We start from the raw sequence: 12,684 nt of genomic DNA on the forward strand, positions 1-12,684 counted from the left end.
AAAAGGGCCACACATTGAAGTCTTACGTAATTTATTGTGAGCCACAACGGCGGCTCGACGCGTCGCGTCGCGTGGTTCCAGTCCCAGTTTATTCCTTCCTTCCAACCACTGCTTCCTGAGCCTGTCGTAGTTTTAAACGAAGCTGAATCGGAGTCTCATCATTTTAAGCAGACCATTCTGAAGAAAGGCCTCCCTGAACGATCGTTTTAATTGACTGAATCTCTGACACTAACTTGTTCCATGTCTCAACCCGTCCCCGAAGAAGAGGATGAGAAACTCCCTCCGGTGTGTATTTCCTATCCTGATGTTCTGTCACACTGACCCCAGAACCAGGTACTCATAGCCTCTATTCATGACATTCGATATTTCTCCGCTCTTCTTCGAGGTGTAAGCTTCGTGAACGTAAGACTCTTGATTCCCAGTCCGTATCTCGTATTGTTGACAGCTCTCATAGCGTGCTACAGCAACGGTCACCCAAAGTGGCTTGGTCGTCACGGTCGAGGAGGCACGAACTTTACTAGGTATTCATCAACTCTCAACCCGTCGGCCACCAAATTGACAACATGATCTTAGCAACTGCCTACGTCTTCTCCGACATCTTCGATGAATATACATATACCCCGCCTCCCGTCTCCGCTTCTCAGCCAGGACCATCACAAGCTGACTCCGAATCCGACCCCGAGGACCCAGCGACTGCACTCGAAATACCTCTCACTACTCTCATCGAATGCTTGAACATATTTGGGACAGCTGGCTCAACCGCTGCTAGCACGGCGTCAAAGACGAAAAAATGGCATCGTGCAGAAGACGAGTCAGACCCTGGTGACGGTGGTGGTTCTGGCGGAGCAGCTTCAGGAAAGGGGCGAATTGACTCATTCTTCAGCGCAGGCGGTGAGAAAAAGACAGGAATGCGGATGTCTTATGAAGGGGCAGGCTATCCTTTGACGATGCTTATGTGAGTATTCGGTCTGATAGCGCATTGCACAAACTATTGATAACTAGCTCTTCATAGAGCAGAGGATACTTCAGGCCCAACTGCAACCTGCGAGATCACGACATACGCTGCAGAACCACACCTCGACCTCCCGTTCGATACTGAGAACACGTGTGTCCTTTACCACTCACCAATCTTGTCTTGATCACTAACATCCCCAAACAGCGTTCTGAAAGTCATCCTAAAGGTAACGATTTGCTCGTTTATATGTCGCACATCCCATTGATCTTTTATATAGTCGTCCTGGCTTCGTGACGCTCTTTCGGAGGTCGATCCATCATGCGACAAACTGACATTTCTAGGCAATCCCCCTCCACCTGTTGGGCAGGCTGGAAATGCCCAACCACGCGCAGTCCCACAAACCTCCAAGCCAATGCTTCGCATCCAAATTTTAGGTGCATTTGGCAGCACAGAGGTATGTGTTCAAGGCCTATTGACTTTTTGTTGCATGCTCACTCCGTGTCGTAGATGGACTACCCAAATGACAGAGAGGTCCTTGAAACGTTTGAATGCGCTGAACCGGTCAAATTCAGGTTCGTGGCTTTTACGATACATGCGTATGCACGTCATTTTTCTCGAGCTCACTATCGAGTGGAACGCCTCATAGCTATCGGTTTGGCCACATATCACGTACCCTTCGTGCACTTCAAAACTCTACCAAGACCTCACTGCGTATAGACCGAGAAGGACTCCTCGCACTCCAATTCTTGATGCCATCGCCGAAGCCCAGAGGTGGTACCAGTGATGCTTTCATCGAGTTCAGGGTATTTGTTTCGTTTCGTAATCATCTCTTATTCGTCGTGCTCAAAATGACATGATAGTCTCTGCCCCTGGATGAAAGTGCCGTCTAGTCGTTCACGAAATCTCTGTAGTAGGGCACCTGTCAGCTCGGGTATCTTCTTGGATCTTGTAACCTGAACGGCATCGCATGACGTTTTCTTGCTGGACGCACTCGCTGTGAACTATAAGGTGCACTCATCGAGCTACTATTCTCGCATTTCATTCAGCCCGTTATTCTTGTCACCCATTGTGGCATGGCATGCAACTCGCTTAGAACAGGATTCGATCAATGGATACAGTCGCATATTATGGCTCCCTACTCGTCACATCCGAAATCTGGGCATCTGTGGCGCCTCCGAGTTCGAACTAGCGCCACCAATAAGTGCTACACTAAGCTATATCCCGGTTTCTTCCGATAACGGGCGACCACTCAAACCAATTGCAGTCTCGCCGATACCGGCATAGCTAGAGGCGCCGGTCCTAAATCTGTCGTAGAAGTATCGACTCATGGAGCTTGGGATGTGAACTGTACTCGTGTTCCAACCCATCAAGTTCTTCTGTGTTTTATCTCTCTCTGACTAGAGAGCAAACGGAGCTATGTAGCCGTTGGACCCATTGTCGGCGGCTCTTGTATTCCGCGCACTCCGGAAGTGCCACCTCACTTTCACTCTGCACCACTCAAGGTATCAAAGTCGGCGCACCCGGACACCGAAAACGCTCTCCTATCGCTCCGGAGGCCCTGACATAACGCGATGAGACACTGTATGCCAGATAAAAGCAAAGAGCCTCCACGACACAAACTCCAAGCAGTTCTCTTTCCACAATACACACTACCCCACTCATCAACCGGCCACCATCTTTCATATTTCTTGGATATTATGTCTCAAGACAACGGCGCTGCTCTCGAATGGCTGCAAAAGGTACGTGTCTCTCACCACACTTTATTGTTATTTCTCCCGGCGCTCTGGCACGCCATGTCTCTGCGTGGAGATGGCATCAGTCCTTTCGGCGTGTGAGCGGAGCGTATAGCCCTCTTTCGAGTTCTCTTTGCCTCACTCCTCAAATATAAGCCGCATAAATTCCACCATAAGATTGACGGATACTTCTGCTTCATCACAGTTCCACGCAGCTGGGGATTCCTTGAGTGTCGACGCCTGGACACCATGGTTCACTGAAGACTCCATAGTGAGCGTGGGTAACAATCCAACCATTCAGGGCCGCGATAATTTTCTCAAGGTAAATCCGTTGAGCGTTCACGCCAATCGTGGGTTTTGTCGCTTACGTGACTTTCTCTAGCTTTACGCACATCAAGCCCACGTACTAGACTTGATGAAGCACGATATCACTCACTTTGGTGCGTCGCTCTCACTCTAGCACCCACTAGTTTTCTAATCATGATGCGCTCGAACAGACGTCGTCGGAGACCGTATATATCACCAGACCAGCATCACATACAAGGTGAAGGGCGATGCATCAGGGCAGACCCTGAATATTCCCGCTATCTCCATCGTCCATCGCAACGGGGAACAGAAGATCTATAAATTGGAAATCTACGTCGACAATACGCCTTTGATGGCCAAGGTCAAGGAAGCCATGGCCGCTAAAGCTCAGGCTTCTGCTTCCGCCTGAATTACTGTAAACATATGACTTGAACGAAATGTAATACTTGTCTCGAGATCTGCGCGTTATACATGTATCATGGCTCTGGCTTCGTGATTGTGTAGACGATTACTCGGTATCAAGACCGTAATTGAGATATATTTTGACGACTTCGACTTGGATGGGTCGTTCGCGTTCGAATTATAGGATCGGAATTACACGCGAACTGCATTCACCCTTCATCCTCTTCATTCGATGAAAGAGCATTCCATACAAGCGTCGAGGCTGAGTCGGCTTGATATACAGTCGAGCAATTCATAAAAGAATATTAATCCAGTTGGGATGCAGCGAGCTGTGTTGAAGGCGATAGGCACGGGTCCCCGAGAACATGCGCCTCACCGTCTTCAAGAAGACGACGAAGGTGATTAAATGCTGATTCATATTGACTTACACAGGGAAGACTGGAGGCACTCAGTAGACAGAAGCAATGATACATACATAAATATTTCGCGATTGTATAATATCGAAGGAACATGACGTGCAGAAGAACTGGAGGGTGGTAATGCTGGGATCGCTGGAGAAATCTATTGATAATTTTGAAAAGGTAGTACATATTAAGAAGAACCCTCAGTCGACTTGAAGAGGAAACCATCAAAGTAGGGCTCGAGAGAACGAGCATCGGAGATAGTAGAAGAGGTACCAATCCAGCTGTCCGGGCGTACAACGACAATAGCACCTTCCTCGTGCGAGACACCATACAGAGCATGAGCGTCACCACCAAAGTGGCTCAACGGAAGCTGGTCGTCGTAGACGGTGTGACCGGTCTTCGACAGGAATGGGAACGTCTTGACGCGGTGGTCGGCCTGTGAAGGCGTAGCGCGGACGACAACGACGATCTTGAAAGTATCAGCACCGCCGTATGCGTGATAGAACGAGCTGCGGCTAGCAAGGTAGTTGTCGAGGGCGTGAAGTTTGGCGTTGACCGGGCCCCCCATGTTGCTGGCGAAGACGAGGAGGGTGAACTGGCCTAGATGACCGAAAGAGTGATAAAGACGGCCGGAGTGATTACGGCTGAGCGCGACTCTGGGGTTGGAAGCACGGTAGCCGGCACGAGCCCTCGAGACGGCGGAAGAGAGCTTGTTGAGCGCGTTCGACGCGTAGTCGACGTCCATGCCGATGAGGAACTGCCCCACCTGGCCGACGAACTTTTTGAAAAAGAAGACGTCCTTGTCCTCGCCAGGGGGAACATCGAGCTCTTCGGCCTCCTTGTCGGTTTCGCCGGACCCGTCGATGGCCTGGAAGGTGCAGTTGCCGACAAAGCGAAGGTAACGAGCGGAGGTGGCGACGGCGCGGAGAGCGTTCTCCCTCCTCTCGACATCGTATGAAGCGAGAAGACTTGGCTTGGCGATACCACGGCAGAGCATAGCGAGCTTCCATGCCAGGTTGTGGGCGTCCATGACACCGGTGTTCATACCAAAGGCGCCCTTCGCACTGTGGACATGACTAAAGGATGCTTTCTGTTAGTGCTGGGTGCCGAAGTATATAATGTGATACGAACATACCATGAGTCACCGGCTAGGAAGATGCGGTCTTTGTAGGTGAAAGAGTTGGCGACACGCTCGTTGACTGTCCCACAATGAGCACGTATTCAGAAGTCAAAGCCGCGAAGGGTACTTACTGGTCAAAATTGTGTACCAGTCAACGGGTTCGGCGTAGCTCAAGGAGTACGGCGCGAAGACCTTGTTAAGTATGACCAATATTTCCTCGGGACCCCACTGGGAGAAAGCAAGGACATCAGATCATGGCAACCTCACCTAACAGACACAACTTACTTTGGAGTGATCAAAGGCTTTTCCGGGCTCAGCACGGAGCTGAACGTAGAGACGGACCAGGTTACGCTCACGAGGGATGATAAGACATCCACCGAGCTCAGAGTTGAGGACGGTACTGTGGTCTGGATATCAGTTTCAGGTGCATAGCACAAAAAATGTGGTAACACGTACCCGAAAGTCCAGCGGTGAGGGAAGTCAGAGTTGACGACGGCATCAACGATACCCCAGTGCAGGTCGGTCTTCACGCCGGGGAACTCGATGGGGAGCGACTTGCGGATCATACTGTGTGCACCGTCGCTGCCAACCATAAATCTCGCAGTAACGACCTCTTCGACCCCGGTAGCCTCGTTGGTGATGTTGACCGTGATGGGATGGGTCACTGAAGCGTCGGCTTCCTCGTCAAACTTATAGGACGTAGCGGTGCATGGCCTCTCGACAAGAACGTCGTGACGGATAAGATCACTGTGTCAAACCAGAGTATGAGTGTGAAGGCGGTTCGAAGAGAAACGTAGCACATACCGAATCAGGAGGTGTTCGACCTCGGTCTGCGTGCAAGCGTGGAGACCAGTGTAATGGGCCTCATTACCCGGAGCCTGGTGAGACTCGGCGAAGATATGCTGCTTTCCGTCCTTGTAGACGGTCGTGTGCTCGACCCGGATACCGACGTGATAGACTTCTTCACCAAGACCAAGAAGATCGAAAACCTCCATCGAACGAGCTTGAAGACCATCTGCACGGCCGACTGGGAGAGGATGAGGAGACCTGTCGAGGATACGGACGGTAATACCCTGACGAAGAAGGCAGGCGGCCGTGGTGAGGCCGACAGGACCAGCTATATAGTGAAGTCAGTTTATAGACCCTACATCAGGCGATAAACGATGAAAAGCTTACCCCCGATGATGATGACATCGACCTTAGATGGAGGTTTGTAGTTAGGGACGGCGGGCTTCTCGCAGTTGGTCCCATTCAAGACGTTGGGCCAGGTGAGCTGAGACATCACACCGAGTTTATTGGGCAGAGAGGTACCAGGGCTTTTGATAAGGTTAGGTTAGTGAGCTAATCCTAGTATACACGCACAGAAACCAAGACGTACCGGTTGAGCAGCTCGGGCTCAACATATCCGTCGAAAGTCTCAAAGGTGGCCATTGGATTCAGGAATGAGATGGAGAAGGTGAGGTAGGGCAAGAACGGGATAACGTTTCAAAACTGCAACCCATCCTTTTCATTTATGTGCCTCATCGGCAAACCTGAAAAGACGTGTCTAAGCTAAGCCTGCGACCACGACGCGTCGTACGCAGTGCGAGGGACGTGAGTTCAACATATTAGCGGTCATCAATACTCACCATCGGAGACGTTAGCACTCAGAATTTGCCTAAAGGAACGTGTCATATCCCAATATAGAACCGTACACAGTCAAAGGGTGGGAAGGGCGAGCGAGAACAGCACAGCATGCGAGGATGTCGGAGTCCGTGAAGGAACACCCACAGAAAACTCCGAGTCAACTGTTAGGAAAGGGACATCGTGTGGCTGTGCAGGGAGTGGGTCCACCCACTGACCATCTCCGTCAGGGAAATCTGTACTGGCCATGACGAGATAGGCGGCCGAGGTATGGTCTAGTATGGTCCACAACGTGGACGAAGACGAAATCGTGTGTGCTATCCCTGCCCGACATTGACCAGCCATTTGGAAGGCTCTCTGGGTCAAACCATCCAACAGTGTCATGCGGGTACGTACACAACGCCGTTACTAGGATAAGCTACAATAGGCTGCGATTTGTGTTTCGTCCATCTTCATACAACGTAGGGGTGCTTTGCTCGAATTGCTCTTTGCGGATGTCGTTTTCGCTTCTGCTCCCAGATGTGTATGACACCATGGACATCGGAATCGATCATGTAAGCACGCAAGTCGGTGCAACGCATTGCACTCAGCAACGGCGATTTCGGTTGTCGAAACAACCGGAAGAAGCAAAGCTAAGTTACTATTATTGTGCGGCGATGCACCACCATGATATCTGCCCAATTGATACACCGAGCTAATGTGCTTTTCGTCAATGCCCAGTTTGAGGTTGCTTCAAGTTCACCCCTCTGCGGTCATGGGGCACGAAAAGAGTTGCTTTTCATGGGCATTGTGATAAACGACATTTCTACCATATACAGGGAGCCGCTGCCCCGGACCAGAGAGGCCTTGATATGGTGGGATGTGACACTCCTTGGCAGACTACGATGCAAAGACAACAACAGGCACATGTGCTCAGCACTGGCAAGGCTAAGGTATATGACGGCCATGATCCATCCACAAAGAATCAAACACGAACAAGCGAACAGAGAAAAAGATATTACAGAAACGCACAAAATGTACCTGTACTGACGAACCGACTCCAAACCGTGTACATCTCGTCTCCTGCCGCAAAACCCCGTCTACCATAGCTCACGGGACTGCTCTCTGGCTTAACAGCACTTGCTCGCCTGAGCATTCGATGTGTCCACACTGGGGCTGACGGTGAGGGTGTCGCCGGAAGAGGGCTTGATGGCGTCCCCAGATGGTTCGAGCGACTTGTTGGAAACGATACGGAAGATGTCGGTAAGGATGGTCTGGAACGCAGACTCGACGTTTGATGCGTCGAGGGCAGAAGTCTCGATGAATGAAAGACCGTTCTCCGCTGTTACAGGACGGATCAGCATGTGCATCGTATGCTTATGTGGCGTATGACGAATGACACCAAGGCTTACCAGAGAACGCCTTCGCCTCTTCTGTGGGCACGGCACGGAGGTGCTTAAGATCACTCTTGTTCCCGACCAACATGATGACGATGTTCGAGTCCGCATGGTCACGAAGCTCCTTCAACCACCGGGTGACATTGACGTATGTTGCATGTTTTGCGATATCGTAGACAAGAAGTGCGCCGACTGCACCACGGTAGTAACTTTAGCATAAGCATACCATGTCAATATAACGTGTAAAGCAATAACAAGAACAAAGCGTACGCGGCAGTGATTGCCCGATACCGCTCCTGTCCGGCTAGAAGATGGACAAGGTCAGAAACCTTGAAGTAGTCGGTCTGTCACAAGTAGACATACCGGTATCCCAAATCTGAGCCTTCAATGTCTTTCCATCAACACTGATCGTCCGTGTCGCAAACTCAACCCCAATCGTTGACTTCGTCTCGAGATTGAATTCGTTACGAGTGAATCGCGAGAGCACTGCGGGCCAATATGATTAGCCCCCTTCAGCAAGGTGTCATCGAGGACGTGCTCTACACACAGTTTCTACAATTCAGGAACGTAAGTGTTTGTGAGTGACGGCGGGCGGGCGTATATAGGGAACACGCACGATTTCCCTACGCCCGAGTCTCCAATCAAGACCACCTATGATGCATTCAGTACTTAGTGCTCGCTCATTCATTCTATGTAATGTGCACGACCATTTACCTTGAAGAGATAGTCGAAGTTGCTTCCCTCAGCCATTGTCGATGTTATAGGGTTACTTGGGTGGTCGTATTCGGGTTGGGACAGTTAGCCGCGTGTGAGGGTGTCGTGGTCGTGAAGCAAGGCGCGTACAGCGGAGATTGAATTGTGGCGCCGGGCCTTCCGCCGTCGCTCGCTTCATGGGGCGACGTTGCAGCCTGAGCTCGTCCCATATTTTTGTTTGCATTAATGCTCGTGCTTGTTCTGTTCGCTATGGCTCTCATGCTCTCATGACTAGACTTCGTGCTCATTTCACATTTGTTTTTTCCTCCACACAATCCACGATGCACTCGGCGGCTTCGTCCAGGAATCTCAGGAGTTGCCTGATACGTCTGAGGCTCCGATGCAAGACGCCTCAGTTATTGGAGAGCGCTCATGGTCAGAAACAACATTAGACACGCCTCAAAGAGCACTGCGACCCCCTTCTGTCTGCTTCGCTCTAGCTGATGCCAAAGGTTCTGTTCACCAACTTCGGTCGGTCCTGGGCGGACCGTGATGATGATCACGATGTTCCGGGGCATATCTAAAAGCTCTGTCCTCAAACCTCCCAAGACTGCAGACTTTTCATCCACTCCCATCTTCAAGAAACTCTCGCTTCAAGTATCGCTGTGCGATGTCAGGACCAAAAAGGGTATGCCAGGTCGTCAAAGTATGTTTTTGTGTTGGCTTTTCATCAGAGTATAACCCGCTCTTTAGCTGTACTGTGATCATTGATTGTTATTGTATTCATCATCAGCTCAAACCGGAAGCCTTGTCCGAATATAAAAGCGTACACGCGGCAGTGTGGCCCGGCGTTCTCGCTGCCATCGAACGCGCCCACATCGTTGATTACTCTATTCATTATCTCCCAGAGCTTAACTTGCTCATCGCCAACTTCAAATACGTCGGAAATGATTATGAGAAAGACATGGCGAGCGTAGCAAATAATGTGGACACGCAGAGATGGTGGAAGTTGACGGACGGTATGCAAGAAAGCCTTGTAGATGGCGCCACCGGCTCGGGAGGAGAGATTCCTTGGTGGAAGGCAGGTCCTTCACTTTTTGATACTGATATTTATCTGACTATGTTCTGTCCTCCAGGAACTAGAAGAAGTATTCCGATTCGAGGGCGAGCGGAAGTGACACAGCAGCTCTACGTACCTTCCACTAGACTGTTGCTGTCCGTTGCCCTTCGAAATTAGTACCATCCTGCTCGAACAGTGTACAATGCTACATCCTTAAATGGAAAGTCAAGATCCTGTCCTTCATTGACTCTTGATCGCAGAAAATTCTCGGGACCGATGATATCGTAACACGCTCTCGCCTCGTACTCAACATCAAATCATTCTCCCACTTCTACCCCGTGCACCTTGAGTATTCCGTGTCGGTGATCGCAAGGAGCAGACCACAGTGGTCACATATATCATCTATATATATGCCGCTTATGACTGGTCTCGATGTCCCTTGCTTGATGACGGACACAAGAGACCATATGACCCTCATTTATACGCCTGGTCCCTCTGTCACGTATGGCGCAGATATTTCAGCGGCACTGTAGCCTCAAGGGCCCCTTTCCAGAACCTCAAACTTCACAGAAATGGACGAGGACTTGAAAGTGAGTATTCCTCATAATGCTGGGTACTGGTGCTGATGGAGATCCGGCGTCCGCACGGTTGCATGTCACCTACTTATCATTGTAGCAGATGGGAATAAATTGAGGGAATCCGATTCTTTGCTCCGAGGATAATGTTTGGTAAGTATATATCCGCGTGGCCACAGGAATGATCTTTCTCACTTAGACCTATGACATTGTCCATTTTGATTCAGCCGTTTCTCTGGCCAGGAACACGCCCCGACGGTCAGATATGCATGCAAGTAATATGTGCAAAAATGCCATCAGCACGTTTCCCATGGTCAATCAGTGCGTAGATCTAGTACACTCATCAGTGCCCGTCCGAGGCTGGTCAGTTTGAAACGACAAGGCCTCAGACCAGCTCAGACACACCGCATATACGGCCGGCTGCTTTCAGCTGTGAAAGTGCAAGGCAGCGCCGCCATCCATATAAGAAATGAGCAGAACGTGTTCCAGCAAGTCGGCCTGGTTGCTTCCTTCCAACTCTCAATAAAGACAAACAGTGTGGCGTATACTCGAACTGAACGGTCTTCCGTCCATCTGCCACACCAGTCATCGTCGAGACTTGCGACGAGATGCATTTAGGCCTGGATATGTCCTACTAGTGCCTATCCACATGGGCTGGTACCGCTATGATCCTCCCCGTGTTCGAGTAGATTTTGATCCAGCAATTCCTCTGGCCAGGAACGCGCCCGACGGTCAGATCTCGGCGCATGGAAACGATATATGCAAGCACGCCGCACAATGTTCCATCAGCATGCTCCCCGTGGTTGTTCGGCGCATAGAGCGAATACGCCCACGAGCCCCTCTCGGGATCCAGTGGTCAGTATAAAATGACACGACCATAGCCCAATTTACACCAAGAGTCCCAGAGTTCCTCGTCTGCTCTAATTGCGCTCCCTCGTCGCGTCCGATCTTTCATTCCTTACCCACTCTCGCTCATTGTTCTGGAGAAATGCTCGGACTTGCGTCTTTCATCAGTGTAGCGTTCGCCGTTCCGATACTTGCCGCACCTCACCAACGCAGGACCACTTACAGTGGCGACGGTGTGTGATGTTCATACTGGCCTTCATCTCTGCAACTCGAGCTAATTCTCATCAATCATCAAAGGAACCTTCTTCGATGTTGCCCTTGGTGCATGGTGAGCGCTTTCTCCCAGCAGTTGTGGCCGTCCGTTGAGTTCATGCTGGTTTTGCCGTAATTTAGTGGGCTCAACAATGTCGCGACGGACATGGTCGTAGCTGTTTCGGAGGACATGTACGACACATGGCCGTAAGTACTATTTGGTGCAGAGTCGTCTGATATATAATCATCTAACAATGCGTTACAGAGGCGCAACTGCCAACCCCAACCTGTTCGTAACCAGTGCCGCAATCATCATTGATCTTTGAGTTGAGCGTTTTTTTTGTACAGCAACCCGATCTGTGGCTCTGTCATCAACGCGTTCTGTAAGTAATAATGCTAGTCTTTGCTCAGTTATGACTGGTGTTGATATGCGTGGTCCTGTAGATGAAGACAAGGAAGTCACCGTGACCGTAGTCGACCGGTGCACCGGCTGCGCATTCTACGACCTCGATTTCTCTCGTGGGGCATTCGACCAGCTCGCCGATGAGAGCCTAGGACGCATCCAAATCACCTGGGAATGGGCCAGCGACGTTTCAACTACCACTACGACGGCCCCAACCACGACGACCACTACTCCCACGACCACTACGGCCCCGACAACCACCCCCACGACGACAAGCACGACAACTACCGCGCCCGCGACAACGACTACTGCCAGCAGCGGTAGTTGCTCAGGCGCATCGGCCTGGGTTTCGACTACGGCCTACAATGGTGGATCGGAGGTCACTTACAGTGAGTCTCATGCTCCCTTTGCTAGACTCGTCAACTAGGAAAAATTAAACCGACTGAAATTCCTCCATAGATGGCCACCTCTGGACCGCAAAGTGGTGGTCTGAGGGCGACACTCCCGGTGGCATTGCTGACGACTGGACCGACGACGGCGCATGCTAAACGCTGGAGATCGCACAAGACCCATCTTTCAAGTTCTATGAGCATGGCATTGTTCACTTTCAGTCATTACTCTTCCATCACCAACATCCAATAACTTATTCATATCTCCACTGTCTTTTATCGTTGGGCTCATCGGGTTTCAGGATCGTTATTTAACTTATTTATTTGAGTACTTGTGCTCCTGGCTATATTCAATCCACTTCGTCGTTCTTTATTTCGAAATTTTGGGTAGCTGCCGCAGAGCCAGCCTTTGCTTTCCTTTGTGTTGTACTATCGTACGTGTCGGAAAATGCTATCGTTTGTAGTGCTACCCGATTTATCCAAATGTCTCTTTTTGGAGTCAGAGCTCTATGTGTAGCTCTGTACGGACGCCTTCGAGATGGCCATC

The 12,684-nt window shown here is 50.6% G+C and overlaps 6 protein-coding genes across 6 annotated transcripts; 4 read left to right on the forward strand and 2 right to left on the reverse strand.

The window, feature by feature from the left end:
* Positions 1-240: 240 nt before the first annotated feature.
* Positions 241-1,845, forward strand: STEHIDRAFT_153802 (Rad1-domain-containing protein; the record flags this gene model as incomplete). Its single annotated transcript, XM_007300974.1, has 10 exons — positions 241-285; positions 334-402; positions 455-521; positions 574-891; positions 1,003-1,105; positions 1,160-1,181; positions 1,233-1,409; positions 1,463-1,527; positions 1,602-1,758; positions 1,816-1,845. The coding sequence occupies 10 exons, from the start codon at positions 241-243 to the stop codon at positions 1,843-1,845; spliced, it is 1,053 nt and encodes a 350-aa protein (XP_007301036.1).
* Positions 1,846-2,652: 807 nt separating this feature from the next.
* On the forward strand, positions 2,653-3,403 carry STEHIDRAFT_153803 (NTF2-like protein; the record flags this gene model as incomplete). The annotated part of the gene is made up of 4 exons (XM_007300975.1): positions 2,653-2,694; positions 2,894-3,010; positions 3,071-3,128; positions 3,186-3,403. 4 exons carry the CDS (start codon positions 2,653-2,655, stop codon positions 3,401-3,403), a joined length of 435 nt encoding a protein of 144 aa, XP_007301037.1.
* A 584-nt stretch (positions 3,404-3,987) lies between these two features.
* Positions 3,988-6,359, reverse strand: STEHIDRAFT_166249 (uncharacterized protein; the record flags this gene model as incomplete). Its single annotated transcript, XM_007300976.1, has 8 exons — positions 6,299-6,359; positions 6,097-6,236; positions 5,725-6,037; positions 5,377-5,667; positions 5,206-5,320; positions 5,052-5,148; positions 4,936-4,999; positions 3,988-4,876 (listed from the first exon to the last, which is right to left on the reverse strand). The coding sequence occupies exons 1-8, from the start codon at positions 6,349-6,351 to the stop codon at positions 3,988-3,990; spliced, it is 1,962 nt and encodes a 653-aa protein (XP_007301038.1). The 5' UTR covers positions 6,352-6,359.
* Positions 6,360-7,306: 947 nt separating this feature from the next.
* STEHIDRAFT_74371 (ras-domain-containing protein) lies at positions 7,307-8,750 on the reverse strand. The gene is made up of 7 exons (XM_007300522.1): positions 8,634-8,750; positions 8,536-8,570; positions 8,467-8,471; positions 8,283-8,405; positions 8,190-8,223; positions 7,935-8,128; positions 7,307-7,864 (listed from the first exon to the last, which is right to left on the reverse strand). The coding sequence occupies exons 1-7, from the start codon at positions 8,667-8,669 to the stop codon at positions 7,653-7,655; spliced, it is 639 nt and encodes a 212-aa protein (XP_007300584.1). The 5' UTR covers positions 8,670-8,750; the 3' UTR covers positions 7,307-7,652.
* A 143-nt stretch (positions 8,751-8,893) lies between these two features.
* Positions 8,894-9,904, forward strand: STEHIDRAFT_74374 (rhamnose mutarotase). Its single transcript, XM_007300523.1, has 3 exons — positions 8,894-9,318; positions 9,406-9,693; positions 9,749-9,904. Exons 1-3 carry the CDS (start codon positions 9,283-9,285, stop codon positions 9,788-9,790), a joined length of 366 nt encoding a protein of 121 aa, XP_007300585.1. The 5' UTR covers positions 8,894-9,282; the 3' UTR covers positions 9,791-9,904.
* Positions 9,905-11,048: 1,144 nt separating this feature from the next.
* Positions 11,049-12,658, forward strand: STEHIDRAFT_119042 (uncharacterized protein). The gene is made up of 7 exons (XM_007300977.1): positions 11,049-11,326; positions 11,391-11,421; positions 11,487-11,552; positions 11,611-11,634; positions 11,694-11,728; positions 11,790-12,137; positions 12,208-12,658. Exons 1-7 carry the CDS (start codon positions 11,236-11,238, stop codon positions 12,294-12,296), a joined length of 684 nt encoding a protein of 227 aa, XP_007301039.1. The 5' UTR covers positions 11,049-11,235; the 3' UTR covers positions 12,297-12,658.
* The last annotated feature ends 26 nt before the right edge of the window (positions 12,659-12,684 follow it).

This window comes from Stereum hirsutum (assembly GCF_000264905.1).
Source record: "Stereum hirsutum FP-91666 SS1 unplaced genomic scaffold STEHIscaffold_3, whole genome shotgun sequence".
In the NCBI taxonomy this organism is placed as follows: domain Eukaryota; kingdom Fungi; phylum Basidiomycota; class Agaricomycetes; order Russulales; family Stereaceae; genus Stereum; species Stereum hirsutum.

Excerpts from the sequence above, each read along its gene's own strand:
- STEHIDRAFT_74371 (XM_007300522.1), bottom strand. The coding sequence starts at position 8,669 with ATGGCTGAGGGAAGCAACTTCGACTATCTCTTCAAG. Across the intron at positions 8,224-8,282 it reads GGCTCAGATTTGGGATACCG|CCGGACAGGAGCGGTATCGG; the intron begins GTATGTCTACTT and ends TCCATCTTCTAG. Across the intron at positions 7,865-7,934 it reads AGAGGCGAAGGCGTTCTCTG|CGGAGAACGGTCTTTCATTC; the intron begins GTAAGCCTTGGT and ends GTCCTGTAACAG.
- STEHIDRAFT_119042 (XM_007300977.1), top strand. The coding sequence starts at position 11,236 with ATGCTCGGACTTGCGTCTTTCATCAGTGTAGCGTTCGCCGTTCCGATA. Across the intron at positions 11,327-11,390 it reads GACCACTTACAGTGGCGACG|GAACCTTCTTCGATGTTGCC; the intron begins GTGTGTGATGTT and ends CAATCATCAAAG. Across the intron at positions 11,635-11,693 it reads GCAACTGCCAACCCCAACCT|CAACCCGATCTGTGGCTCTG; the intron begins GTTCGTAACCAG and ends TTTTTTGTACAG.
- STEHIDRAFT_74374 (XM_007300523.1), top strand. The coding sequence starts at position 9,283 with ATGTCAGGACCAAAAAGGGTATGCCAGGTCGTCAAA. Across the intron at positions 9,319-9,405 it reads GGGTATGCCAGGTCGTCAAA|CTCAAACCGGAAGCCTTGTC; the intron begins GTATGTTTTTGT and ends ATTCATCATCAG. Across the intron at positions 9,694-9,748 it reads GAGAGATTCCTTGGTGGAAG|GAACTAGAAGAAGTATTCCG; the intron begins GCAGGTCCTTCA and ends TCTGTCCTCCAG.